At 37.1% G+C, this 13,611-nt stretch overlaps 1 protein-coding gene across 27 annotated transcripts in view; it reads right to left on the bottom strand.

The window, feature by feature from the left end:
* The window catches only part of MBNL1 (muscleblind like splicing regulator 1), a 213,943-nt gene that overhangs the window by 23,829 nt on the left and 176,503 nt on the right, over positions 1-13,611 (bottom strand). For all 27 annotated transcript variants that reach the window (XM_067465996.1, XM_067465999.1, XM_067465992.1 and 24 more), the window contains one exon: positions 5,815-6,015. In XM_067465996.1, coding sequence (XP_067322097.1) covers positions 5,815-6,015 — 201 coding nt within the window. The remainder of the gene's footprint in view (positions 1-5,814; positions 6,016-13,611) is intronic.

Here is a 13,611-nt window from a genome sequence, read left to right as displayed (position 1 = left end):
AGTGCTAAAAGAAGTGACTCACAAGCAGACCTTGTCTGACACTCATTCAGATGCAGCACAAGTGGGAATTATTAGGTCCTTGAGATACTATTAGATTTCCACTCAATGTTGACTATGCCGGCTGGACATTGATAGGAATTGCAATCCAACAACATTTGGAAAGCTGCATTATGCCCATCACAAGCTACAGGTTCAGGACATTCTATGGACTATAGTCTCAAGATATGAAAAAGAAAAAGCTGAGTAAAATGTACAAGACAGTGTCTATAAATTACTCACATGGATAGTTTGTACACTGGACCTCCAAATTTCCACCCAGACCTTGGAAATATTAGTGTTAAAGCAAACATCACTTCATTTAAACACTGGTGTATTCATGTTTTGTGGAAAGAAATATTGTGTAAATCATTACTAACAATAGTTTTGAATACTGGGATAATATTGATGATTTTTTAATTGTTTTTAATTTAAAAAAACCTCTCAACTAAAATAATTAAAAATAACTAAATGACAACCTCTCTGGCAAACTACCCTTCAAAATATTTAAATTGAAGAACAGTACTTATTGTTTCAGTTATTATTTATGCTGATGTTACAATGGTTAAAATCATGATTTTTTTTAAAAAAACTGCTAATTTATTTTTGAAAAATTAAACATACCACTTTAAAAACAAATAATTTAAAGCCATGTTCTGGTTCATTTCTTTCTATCACCGATGGATGATTCAGACTAAGATCAGTGTGAATTGACTCGTTCTAAGCACAGTCAGAGCTGTGAACATCAGTTGAGATGAAACAATAGTCTGGTCTAATATAAAACTATTCCCCAAATACACAATTGTGATTTGTAACCAACACTTGAATTCTAACATATCTTCTTCTCTCTTCACATTTTTAGCAGTAAACACAAACTAATGATCTTACACCAGGGCATCTGAAATATATTACTGAAAAATAGCACAGATTAGATGAAGGCCTAGCTTTGCTATTTCCCCATGCAACCAGCCAATTTCTCTTCGCAATTCACAAGTAGTAAGGTGCAATTTTAGATGTCTTCCTTATGGGAACTGACAAGAAATGGAAAGCTTTCTCATGGAAGTACAAGTGACGTATGTGAAATCAGATTTCTGATGACAGCGTTGTTGCTTTTTTCTGCTAGTTTGAACCGTTTATCTTTCTCTGTAAAAAGCAAGTATGTGTTGCTTTCTCCCCTGTTATTTCTGTATGAAACTAATCACAGTGAAAAGAAAATAGGTTAAACAAAACCAGAGTTGGAGCCAAAAAAACAATGGGCTGGCTAACACTGTCATTCTTTGAGGGTTTTTTTTAAAAAAAATCCTGGTTAAGCATTATGCAAAGGAAAAGGACATTAAGATCGTCTGGGGAGGCCCTGCTCTCGGTCCCGCCTGCATCGCAGGCGCGGTTGGCGGGGACGAGGGACAGGGCCTTCTCGGTGGTGGCCCCTCGGCTGTGGAACGCCCTACCTGTGGACATCAGACAGGCCCCTTCATTGCTGGCATTCCGGAGGAAGGTCAAGACTTGGCTTTACGAACAAGCGTTTGGCTAAATAGTGCAATGAATACACGAAGATGGTACAACTGAACATAGGATTTGGTAAAGGATTATGATTACGGATTCTGATTCTGATTTGTTTGCTGAGGCCTATGATAATGATTTTTTGTTTTGGTGTAATTTGTATAATGTGCTTTTAATTGTCTTTTTGATATTGTTGTGATGATATTTACTGTGTAAACCGCCTTGAGTCGCCATTTCGGCTGAGAAAGGCGGTATAGAAGTAAAGCAAATAAATAATAAAATAAATAATAAATAAAAGCAACAAACCAGTATGTGAAATAGCCATCCTGCCTAATTACAGTATTCTAATGCAGTCTGAAACCACTTTAACTGCCACAGCTCAATGCTATAGAATCATGGGAGTTGCAGTTTTATAAGCTCTTTAATCTTATCTGCCAAAGAGTGCAGTTGCCTCATGAAACTACAACTTCCAGGATAACCATAACACTAAGACATGGCAGTTGAAGTGGTGTCTAACTATAGATGCATTCTGTGGCATTTCTGATACAGGATTCTGAATACAGAAAACCCTCCATATCAGCAGGGGATATGTTCCTGGCCTTCATGTGTATATGTACAACTACAGAAAATAGCAATGAAGGACATGTTGCCAAAGGACACCATAGTTTCACACTGAAGGACTTAGAAAATGCCTAGAGAGGACATAAATTGTTGAATATGGACAAATAAAACCATGGATCCAGGTCCTGCAGATTACAATGTGATATATGAGAGTCAGAATGGCATAATAATTTCTGCATTGTTGTAGGTCTGCAGGAGACCAGGGTTCAAATCCTTGTTCAGCCATGGCACCTACTGACTGAACTTAGCAAGTTATGCTTTCTCAGACAATGGAAAACAATGGCAGCAATTCTCACCCCCATGAACAAATCTTGCCAAGAAACCCATGACAGAGTGGTTGTAAGTTGAGGCACACAAGAACAATGATACCAATGAGATATACACAGGCAATATTAAGTAAAAACCATATAATTACAAATATTTCAATTAAGCATTATGCTTGCATCAGATCAGTGCCTTCATCTCTTATTAAAAATAATTACAGCGCAACAAACCAGTACAAAGCAGACTGAATTAGTCTAACTTAGCAGTGCTAAGCTGTGGCATGAGGCTGGCCTGTGGCCACTTCCCAAGGATGTGATAAGATGCTCAAAAGTCCTGTCAAACATTCCCTGATAAGGAACTGCTTAGGGCAAAGGACAGTATCGGCTACAGTGGACGAACATAAGCAAAAGCTGATAAATAACAAATATGAGGCTTGAGACAGAAGTGCAGAAACAACAATGGAATGGAAATGAGAAAAAAATTGTCAATGTTTGTTTCTTACACAGATGGAATGGTGGCTAAACTCAAGAGCTCTGCAAAATTAGTTTCTTGTACTGTAGCTCTGAGTCCTTCAGCTGCCAACATTATACTAGCAGGGAGATTCTTTGAGCTATAATCCAAAAATTGTAACTTTGCCAAGCTTTAGAATAGTACTATAGTACTAATAATTTACTTGTGTCACTAGGATAGATATGTTTACAGCCAGTGTGTTGGGTAGGGATAACAACCTTGTTTAACCATAAATTGCTGCACTTGTCACTCAAATTCAAGCTTAACGTATACATTAAATCTAGTACATTCATTTTTCTCATATGCATGCCTCTCACTAACATACAGTAGGTTCTGCACTTTTATGGGTGTTAGGGGCACATGATCCTCACAGAAATAAGAGGGGGAAACCCCTCCACACACTTTTTTAAACCCAAGAGAAAAACTCTCTAAGTCCTTTAGGATAACTCTGTGGTAAATGTTAGCTGGTAGTGGACCACAGAATCATACTGGAGGACATGGAGATCCTAGATAAGTGTTCTCTCTAGGGATCCCTAGGTCCTCCAGCATTACTCAATAAACATCCACTGGACGTTCACCCTGGAGGACCTAGAGATTTTAAAAAATAACTTAATAAAATTCTATGACTTTAACTGGCATACTAGTTAAAGTGGTGTCAAGCAGCATTAATTCTACCGTATGGATGTACCTTACAATTACAAAACATGATGCTTTATCCCTGGATACACAGTGCCTTCTACTCAAGTCTTCCCTAAAATTACTGTAATAACAAACAAACAAACAAACAAACAAACAAACACAAAGCAATCTTGCAGTGATTGCCTTTCCCAAGTACAAAACTCAATGTGGCAAGATGCCCTTTCTCACCATGAATGAGAAAATGTGTAAACATGTTTTACATAAGATTACGGTCTTTTTGGCTTTGGTAACATTGTGGTAATATGTCTGTGCTGGAAGAGATTTGGTTCTCTTAGCTCTTCCTTTGCCCCTCTCTTCTCCATTTTGGCACTTTTGCTGGGACAACAATTTAGCTGTTAGAGCTTTAATTTCCACCAGCAAAAGAGGTTTTTGCCAATTGAAGACTGTTCTGGCTAGCTGAAAAATCTTTGCCTAAGCTTATAACAGCCTATAGCCATCATATTTTGGAGTTACCATCATGTTGTCCATCCAATTATGGACAAATCATTACTTCTCCTTATCAAAGGTTTTGTTCCCAACAGCAGAGCAACTACTTTTTTGTGTTAGCCATGTATCTGTAAGTATCGTATATACTCGGGTATAAGCCGATTCAAATATAAGCTGAGGCACCAAATTTTACCACAAAAAAACTGGGGAAACCTATTTACTCAAGTATAAGCCAAGGGAAATGCAGCAGCTACTGGTAAATTTCAAAATAAAAACAGATAACAATAAAATTACATTCATTGAGGCATCAGTAGGTTAAATGTTTTTGAATATTTACATAAAACTGGAATTTAAGATAGGACTTTCCAACTCTGATTAAACCATTATTCTAAGCTTCTTCAATGTAAATGTGCTTACGTAGCCTTCCAATAATAATAGAGTAAAATAATAAGAGTAATAACAGCAATAATAGAGTAATATAATAATTATATTATTAATAATAAAAAGAATAAAATAATAAATGTAAAATAATAATAAAGTAATCTAATTGTAATAATAATAATAATAATAATAATAATAAATAAAATAATAAATGTAATAAAATAATAATAATCCAGTAAAATAATAAATAACTTTGATGCGATTAAAAGCCTTAAAAAAGGAGTGAAACACTCGACTTCTACTCGAGTGTATACAGTAAGTAGGTGTCATATGTTCTGCAGTTGATGGTGATGGTGATGGAAGGGTTAATGTGAGTATTAGTTCTAGAGGGTTTGGTAATCTGTAAGTGGGAGTTCATGGGTGAAAGCAATTAGGGGTGGAGGTGTGCAGGACATGGGTTGCAGCTGGGTGTTACTGGATTTAAGGAGCTATCCTTGAGACTGATCTTTGGGAGGAAAGTATTTGTTGTATTTTGGTGGTGGATGCTGCTGTTTTTTTCCCAGGTCTTGGATTTTTCGGTATCCTGACCTGTCTCCTGTAATCTTAGAATCCTGGAACCTTGAACCTTTGGACTGGCTTTTGACTACGGTATAGACCAGGGGTCCTCAAACTAAGGCCCGGGGGCCAGATGCGGCCCTCCAGGGTCATTTACCCGGCCCTCGCTCAGGGTCAACCTAAGTCTGAAACGACTTGAAAGCACATAACAACAACAACAATCCTATCTCATCAGCCAAAAGCAGGCCCACATTTCCCATTGAAATACTAATAAGTTTATATTTGTTAACATTGTTCCTCATTTTAATTATTGTATTGTTTTTAAGTGTTTATTGCACTACAAATAAGATATGTGCAGCGTGCACAGGAATTCATTTTTTATTTTTCAAATTATAATCTGGCCCTCCAACAGTTTGAGGGACTGTGACCTGGCCCTCTGCTTAAAAAGTTTGTGGACCCCTGGTATAGACTCTTGATTCCTGGACTTTGTTTATTGAACTCTTGGCATTTGACCACTGGACTGGATCCTTTTGACTACGGAGTTGTTTTTGCTATCAGTTTTTGTTTATTCTGTGTCTGGGTGCTATCTTTATGTTTTATGTTTTGGTCTATTAAAACAGCCAGCAAGTAAGTGCTGTTTTAATTAAACTGTTTGATAAAACTGGGAGCTTGTTTCATCTCTACCTAAATAAGGTAGGGCCCTCACAACGTGACAGTAGGTAAAGCTTCATTTCTATCTATCATTACTATTAAAAGATAAGCAACATAGAACAGGGGGGGTTAGAAGAATCAAAACAAAAATGATGATAGCTTATATCCTACCTCCAGTCTGTCAGTCCTCATTAGCTTCTGCGCTGCTGCCGCTGCAGCAGCAGGAACTGGTACACCAGGATTCCCTGCAACCAGCATCGGTGCTGTTGGCAGGATTTCTGCCGGGACTAAGCCAGGGGAGACTGGCCCCAAGTAGGGGTTAAAGGCCGTTGAAGCATTGGTGGCTAAGCTTGGTGCAACTGAAAACATTGGCTGGGGGAGAAAAAAAGGAAATAAAGTGCAAATATTAGCCATTGCTTTATATAACATAACTTTAAATAAGACATCATAAACACATTCTTTAAATAATAGTTTACACAAAACATTGCAATGTTTTACATAAAATGCTTTACATTAGAGCAACTCTGTTGTTATATATCATGATTTGTGCGCAATGCCTTAGACCCTTGTCCTTTCAAATGAGAAATAATTATAGGATAACATTTCTGCCCTTTAACATAATCCCCAAATTATACTTTACATAGTGGGTATGCTTACTCATTCAATTATCCTACTGCTACTAGTATTCATGGCCATATTACTTATCTGTCCTATAATCTACAATAAAATCAATTGGGATTTATTTTTTTAACTGGAGTAGTTACTCCTTAATCATTTTGAGTTATATGATAATATATGAAAGATATTCAGAGACAGCCATTTTGGCCATGCAAAATACAACAAAATCTAAAATCCACAAGATACCTTGAGTGGCCAATCAAAATGCAGAAAATACATGATGCCGTGAATACAACAGATACTCACAAAGCAATATACTTGTATAGTACAATATAGTGATGTATAGCGCTGATATTGTACTGTGCTAATGGTATAATGTATTGTATGGGTTTGTGTGTGTATGTATATATATATATATATCTTGTAAGCCGCTCTGAGTCCTCTTTGGGGTGAGAACGGTGGCATATAAATGTTACAAATAAATAAATAAATAAATATGCTACACTGATTTATGTCTTTTTTCTAAGGAAGACCATGCTAGTTTGTTTCCAGTCCCTGTCAATTTTAAGTGTATAATTCAAATTCTGTAAAACCTAATTTCCACAGTAATCTGCCATTAAAATATCCACGACAATGCATACCACATTTAAATAGATATTAAAATACTTATTTTTAAAAGTTGTCACAACACACCTCTAAATATAGTTTCCTTAAAAGCTCCCATACTTGAATGTAAGTCATTCTTCAGTACATGTTCTGAGTCATGATAAATGATCTTTCTATCCAGTAATTAACAGAAAACTGTAGGCCAAGTCAGTTTCCTTCAAAATATGGACCCAACGAAATCCTGCAATGTGCCCTTACTGATAACAAGTACTTCTCCTGTAAATGCATTCCTACTCTTGCAAACCATTAATAGCTTTCAACAGTCTCCCACCCACAATTCCAATTAATTAAAAGTTGTACACTTTCTGGACATGGAAATGATCAAATCAATCAAGTTGAAGGCTCAGGGTGCATCTACACTCGAGGCATTGAGTTTTACAATGTGTTTAGCCTTCTGTGCCAAAGAGTGCCAGCATCTCAACAAACTGCAATGCCCTTGATTCCAAAGCATTGAGACATGGCAGTAAAAGTGCTATCACACTGCATTAATTTTATACTGTAGATGACCCCTAGCTTTCAACTGAAATCATGGCCTGGAGAAGAAAAAAAAAAGATAACATATATTTATGATTGCCCATTACATGAATTGCTTGAGAGAAAGACACATCATATAAAAGATCTGTAAGACAATAAGTTACTGAACACTAAGAAGTCTGGTTCTGTTACCACTACCACACACACAAAAATATGGATGTGAATGAACCTAGTATTTGGTGACAATCAGATTCCACATTCTAACTTGTTTATCAAATATTAATAAATAGCTTTTTCAAATCTTTTGGGGCAAGGTTTTGGAGAAGGTGCTGGTCTCTCAGCTCTAAAGTTTCTTGGATGAAACCGATTATCTGGATCCATTTCAATCTGGTTTCAGGCCTGGCTACGAAATAGAGATAGCATTGGTCACGGTGGTAGACGAACTATGAAGAGAGCTAAACAGAGGGAGTGTGTCCCTATTGATTCTCCAGGACTTCTCAGTGGCCTTCGATACCATAAACCATGGTATCTTTCTGGAATGTCTCTCTGGAATGGGACTTGGAGGCACTATTTTACAGTGGCTCTGTTCCTTTCTATGCCTCTTCCACACAGCTGAATAAAATCTCACATTATATGCTTTGAACTGGGATATATGGTAGTGTGGGCTGGTCCATGAGGTTACGAAGAGTCGGAAATGACTGAACGAATGAACAACAAACCCTTTATTCGTCTTAATCTTAATGTTTTGTTCTTTTAATGTTTATACATGAAATTGTAATTATGTTATGTCATTATTTAATTTATGGTAATTTTTATTATCATTTTATTGTGGATGTGGTATATGTTTTTTGATTTGGGTGGCTTTGGTTGTTCTGGTTTTCCTAGCACCTTACGGCATTGAATGCTTGTTGCTGCCTGTTGTAAACTGGGTGGGATAAAAATAGATTATTATTATTATTATTATTATTATTATTATTATTATTTCTGTTAGTCTTGTACCCTTCTCATTCATTAGTGAAATAATATACTTGTCTCATAAGAAACCGTATTCAGATGGTTATATCAGAAGGGATGCCTAAAGGTAAGGCTCTGTTGAGTATTCAAAAATATATTAAAAATTGTAAAAACCCCAAACCGCCCCCCCCCCCAAAAAAAATCCCAACAACAGCAAGTGTCTCAAGTATCTAGAAACCCAGATGAGCAGAATCCCTGACAAGTCAGAATCTTCATAGTCCAGGACATACTCTACACAAAACATGCATGAGGTGATGGCAGTAGAGAAAATAATCTTTATGTACAGAAATTCTTTCTTTTATGCAGAAGGTGCTGATTTTTGCATAGAAAACTAGTTTTCTGTGCAGAAAATCTCATTTCCTTCACAAACCCACATGCATTTCTTTCTCACAGAGTGTTTCCCAAATAACAAATAGTATTTGAAAACTCCAGTTTTAAATAACTTTCTCACAGTAAGAGAAAAAATGTGCTAATATATTCATTTTTGCCTTTGAAATGAAATTAATGAAGATTTAAATCCCTACTAAAGGGCACAACATAGATTGATTGGCAGAACTACAGGACAAACAGATTATGAACGTATCATGTCTTAGAGCAATATGAAAATCTCCAGCTGATATGTCTAGGTGCTCACCATCATAATTCCTGTTATCACCGTAGTGATCATAAATATAACACCAGGAAAAACAAGCAATAAGAACATGATAATTTGCTGTCCATGGGGATGGGGATTAGACAGAGACCTTGTTATCATTTCCTCTCTTAAACCAGTAAGGTAGGCAACCAGATTTGCCTCTGGTGCTGGTTTACTAATCCTGCCACGTGCTTGATTTTGTGATTGACTAAGTGAAAGCCACTGCACCATTTTTAAACTCCTTCCAAGGGTGCCTGCTCTTTTCTTACACTTCCCACTTTGCAGAGGTACTGCAGACCTTGCAGAAGTCTGTCTCTGTTCTCCAAGCCTTGCTTTTGGGTGTACCTTATGCAGCTTCTGTTATTGGCATCTCTTTCTCTCATCCTCATCTTCTATCTAAGAAAACAAAGCTTCAGCACAACGCTCTCTTGCCTCTCCCTTGAGGCTGCCCAGGGGATGTGGAAAGCAATCAAACACAGAGAGTAAGAGACAGAAAGAGAATTGCTGCAAAGAAATAAATAAGGAGATCTGGAGTGGGCTTCAAAGGAAAGAAGGATTTTATACATAATAGAGTATGATCCCAGTATCCACATGAGGCAGATTCCCCTGTAATAAGTGAAACCATGGAAAATAGTGAACCTTATCAAAATGAAGGACTTATGGTGCAAAGGTAACATAGAATTGCTCTGGAGGACCTAGAAAATACCTAGAGACAAGAGGACATATTTTGGATAAATGAAACAGCAAATATCGATTCCATGGGAGCTGATGTCATACTATACCCTTCTTTTGGAATTGAAAATGCATTCTTATGGGATGCTAGGCCATAAGCAAATCATTGGAAAGGGCACAAAGATGGAGCTTGCTGAAAGCAAAGTAACCACAACTACTACGACAGAAGACGGGATCTTTGTGGAAGGTTCTGGATGAGGCATACGCGGCATCTACACTGCTAAATAATGCAGTTTGGACTGCACTATATGATCAATATAGACCCACATAATGCAGTTCAAACTGCATTATTTTGCAGTGTAGATACAGCCTTAGGAAAAGTCTGAGTGTGTGAGTGTTCATGTGTCTGAGTAAGTTTTATGTTCTTTAGTTGCACATGAAATAGTTGCAAATAAAGAAATGGGAACAGAAGATAAAGATAATAGTTGACACACATTTATAACATCTTTCTATTTGTAGCTGGAAGTAACTTTTCTTTATTTGTTTATTTGTTTGTTTATTCATTTAATATTTTGCATCAGCACATGGTCCAAGATGGCTTACAAGCAATTTAAGCAAAACAAATTTACAGAATATCTCGGCTAGGAACTAAGAAGCAGTACTTGTTTTTATGACTGTTGTGTCTGACTTTCATGCTTGTCAGATCTTGTCTGCCCACATTGGGTTGCACCACTACAACAATGCAACACACCTTTTAAAAGACCCTAAAAGTATAAAAAATAAAAACAGCCATCTGATGGCAACACGAAGCCAAAGACTACATGTTTATGTCCATTTAGGGATTTTTTTAAAGTGGGGGATATGGCTTGTTTGCATAAGCTAAAGGCAAGTACTTCCAGTAATAAAGCATATGAAAGAAAACAGCTACTAGCAACATTTGCATCATTCTTAGGGAATATTCATTTCCCTGCGGGTCACAGTCAGGTGGATGGAACATGAGCGAGAAAGTTACTAAGCTGTTAGAGCCCAGCAAAAAAATAAGAACTCATTCATTCTGGTTCCAATGACTGCTGAGTCACTTTGTGCTCAGTGGCCAAGTCACTGGTTAAAAATTAATGTCCTTGACTCCTTGGTGATAATGCAGCATCATTCTGCTTCATTTTGAACAAAATGCTGCTCATGTATGAAGGATATTCGTCTTTCTTTTCTTTTAAAAAAAAAGCATTTTAGTGTCTTAATTGCAGTCCACCTAGAAAGAGATGTCTCTCCCCCACCAACTTCATAAGTAGGACTGCAGACACAACCAAAAAATGATACTGTAGCATATATTCTGTAAATTACACTCACGCAGCCAATAGACAGTAACTGTGACATAAGAAATAGCATTCAGCTGCAGTATATATTATTCTTGGAAGGGAAGTAGAAAAACCTGTCAGCAAGTCACAGTTCACTGCCCAAAAGCTAAGTCCAAACGGCTGTCCTAATTTCCATAGCTATGTGACCCACTCTAAGGCTCCAAATGATGTCTTATTTCATTGCCTGCCAGGGATGTATGGGACAACTTTGTGTCATTTGCTCCTAATTCAGCAGCCTGCCAGTCTTTAGTCAGTCAATGTGTATTTGCTATTTTCCCATTCCTCACAGTGAATCTATTTTGTAATCATGGGAATGGATTTTCTTACATAGGGGTATAGCTATGGGGTGATGGTGGTAATGAAGGCACTTCCCCTCCACATAAGAACTCTTGCCCTAAAAGCATTATTTCAGTTCCTACATTCCTAACACTGCAGAAAGTGAGACACTGAAAATTGTTGATATCTAAATCTCTTTGATAATAATAATAATAATAATAATAATCTTTATTTATATATTGCTCTATCTCCCCAAGGAGGACTCAGGGCAATTCCCAAGTAACATCACCGAAACATACAAAGTAAACATCATAACATAAAATTCACAAACCAACATAAGCATACAATTATCACAACAACACATGTACATTAAAAATAATCCTGCTTATTCAGAGCAATTAAAAAGCCGGGCCAAGGCTAGTGCAAAACCCAAAATATGAGGGGGCCGGAAATTAAGTACAGTGCTATAACAGGCTAATGGCAATAACAGATAAGGTTCTGTGGCTGCTCATTTCCAGGGCCTATTAGAGGGATGACCGGGGTAACAACAACAATAATTTTTATTGATTAGCCAGTTGGCTTTATCAAAAACAGACAGTGCAAGCACAACATACAACATACGTCTGGTCCTATTAAAATAGAATACAAATATATAGGAATTTGTCAACTTAAAACCAATGTAGCTTAGCCATAGATATATGCATCAACTATCCTTGTCTCCCCTACACTGCACCCCAATTTGATCTATGTACTCTGATCTCCTTTTAGCAGCTTTAAACAAATAAAGAGCAACTTGTGTTGTCAGAATGGGGTTAAAACCAGCCAGACCGGGGTAACAGGTAAGAGTGCAAGAGTATATTCAACACTGCTTGGGTTGGACTAGAACTGGTCATTCTCAGCTCTTCAACTTATCACTGTGTTTGCATTCCCTTCGTACATTTACGTTCCTTTTCATTGGAAGATTAGCTGTATTTCAAAAGGCTTGACTAAAATGTTAAGTTACTGCAATGGCAAAAATGAGGGGAGTAAAGGAAACTTTCCTGGGTGAAGCAGAATTCTTGGAAGAGGCAATATCCACATACTTTGAGTAGCCTGGGCATAACACTGGAGTACAAATATATTAGTTTTTGTGAAAATGTTGTCACGCACCTCAATGACTTGATGGGAACCAAAAGAGAATTATTGTGCAACCCTGAATGATTTTTTGGGTCCAGTAGGCTGATGTTCAGCCATTCCTATCAATGACCTAAGGGGTTCTTCTGCAAAGTGTTATATTCAAATAACTCACATATATTCTGGTGCACAATTCTCTCACAAGTGGTACCATGTCTTGGAATTACTCATCCATGGCTGAAGGTCATCCAGTTATATCAGTGGTTCTCAGTCTGTGGGTCCACGGGTGTTTTGACTTACAACTCATAAATTCCAGCCAGCAACTGTTAGGATTTCTGGAAGTTGAAGGCCAAAACATCTGGAGACCCATAGGTTGAGAATCACTGACTTATATACACACATTTTAACAGAAAAGTGTCCATGAGGGACATGGCACTACTCTATAAGGGCTACTGAATAAACATCTGCAGAAAAATTTGAAAATAAACAAAGGATGTCTATCTTGAAAGACTTGTTATGAAATGTTATCACCTGCATTTTTAACAAGAGATCATTATTTGACTAACAAGTAGCTCTGTTTAGTCTTTTGAAAAGAGCTGACATCTGCTCTAGAGGGCTACACTTTCAACCAAAACTGGATTCCAAAGGTCAAAAACCATAGGCCAGTTTAGATTTAACTCATAGTTGGAAACCTGCAATGCAACAAATAGTATTAATGAACCTAAACAGTTTTTTCCCCCAGAGGCACAATCTCTTGAAAATGGACCACATTAAAAATAGAACTTTTGTGAAGATATGATCTGATTTTTCAAGATGAAGACAAAGAGTTTCTTTCTGTAAGCTGTATAGAGGTTAGGCATGCCCATTTTGGTGACAATAAACTATAAGTCAGTTGGTGTTTGGAGGAGGATAGCCTCAGCTTTTGTTTAGTTTTGGACAAAATGTCCATGTATTTAAAGTGCCTGTTTACAATAAGGGATTCTATAGTGATCTAACTTGATTTTACAATCCTTTTAAAGACACAATGCCAGTTGTTTCCCCTAGTCAAAAGTTGACTGGAAATGAAGAAGCTTTCAAGAACAACTCAATGATTACATTGCAGATTAACACTATATTTTCTGTTCTTCTTGACTCCTATGTCCTTCA

The sequence above is a fragment of the Anolis sagrei genome, chromosome 3 (assembly GCF_037176765.1).
Source record: "Anolis sagrei isolate rAnoSag1 chromosome 3, rAnoSag1.mat, whole genome shotgun sequence".
NCBI classification, from domain to species: Eukaryota; Metazoa; Chordata; class Lepidosauria; order Squamata; family Dactyloidae; genus Anolis; species Anolis sagrei.
The sequence above is the reverse complement of the archived record's forward strand: the minus strand, read 5'-3'. Positions and strand labels throughout refer to the sequence as shown.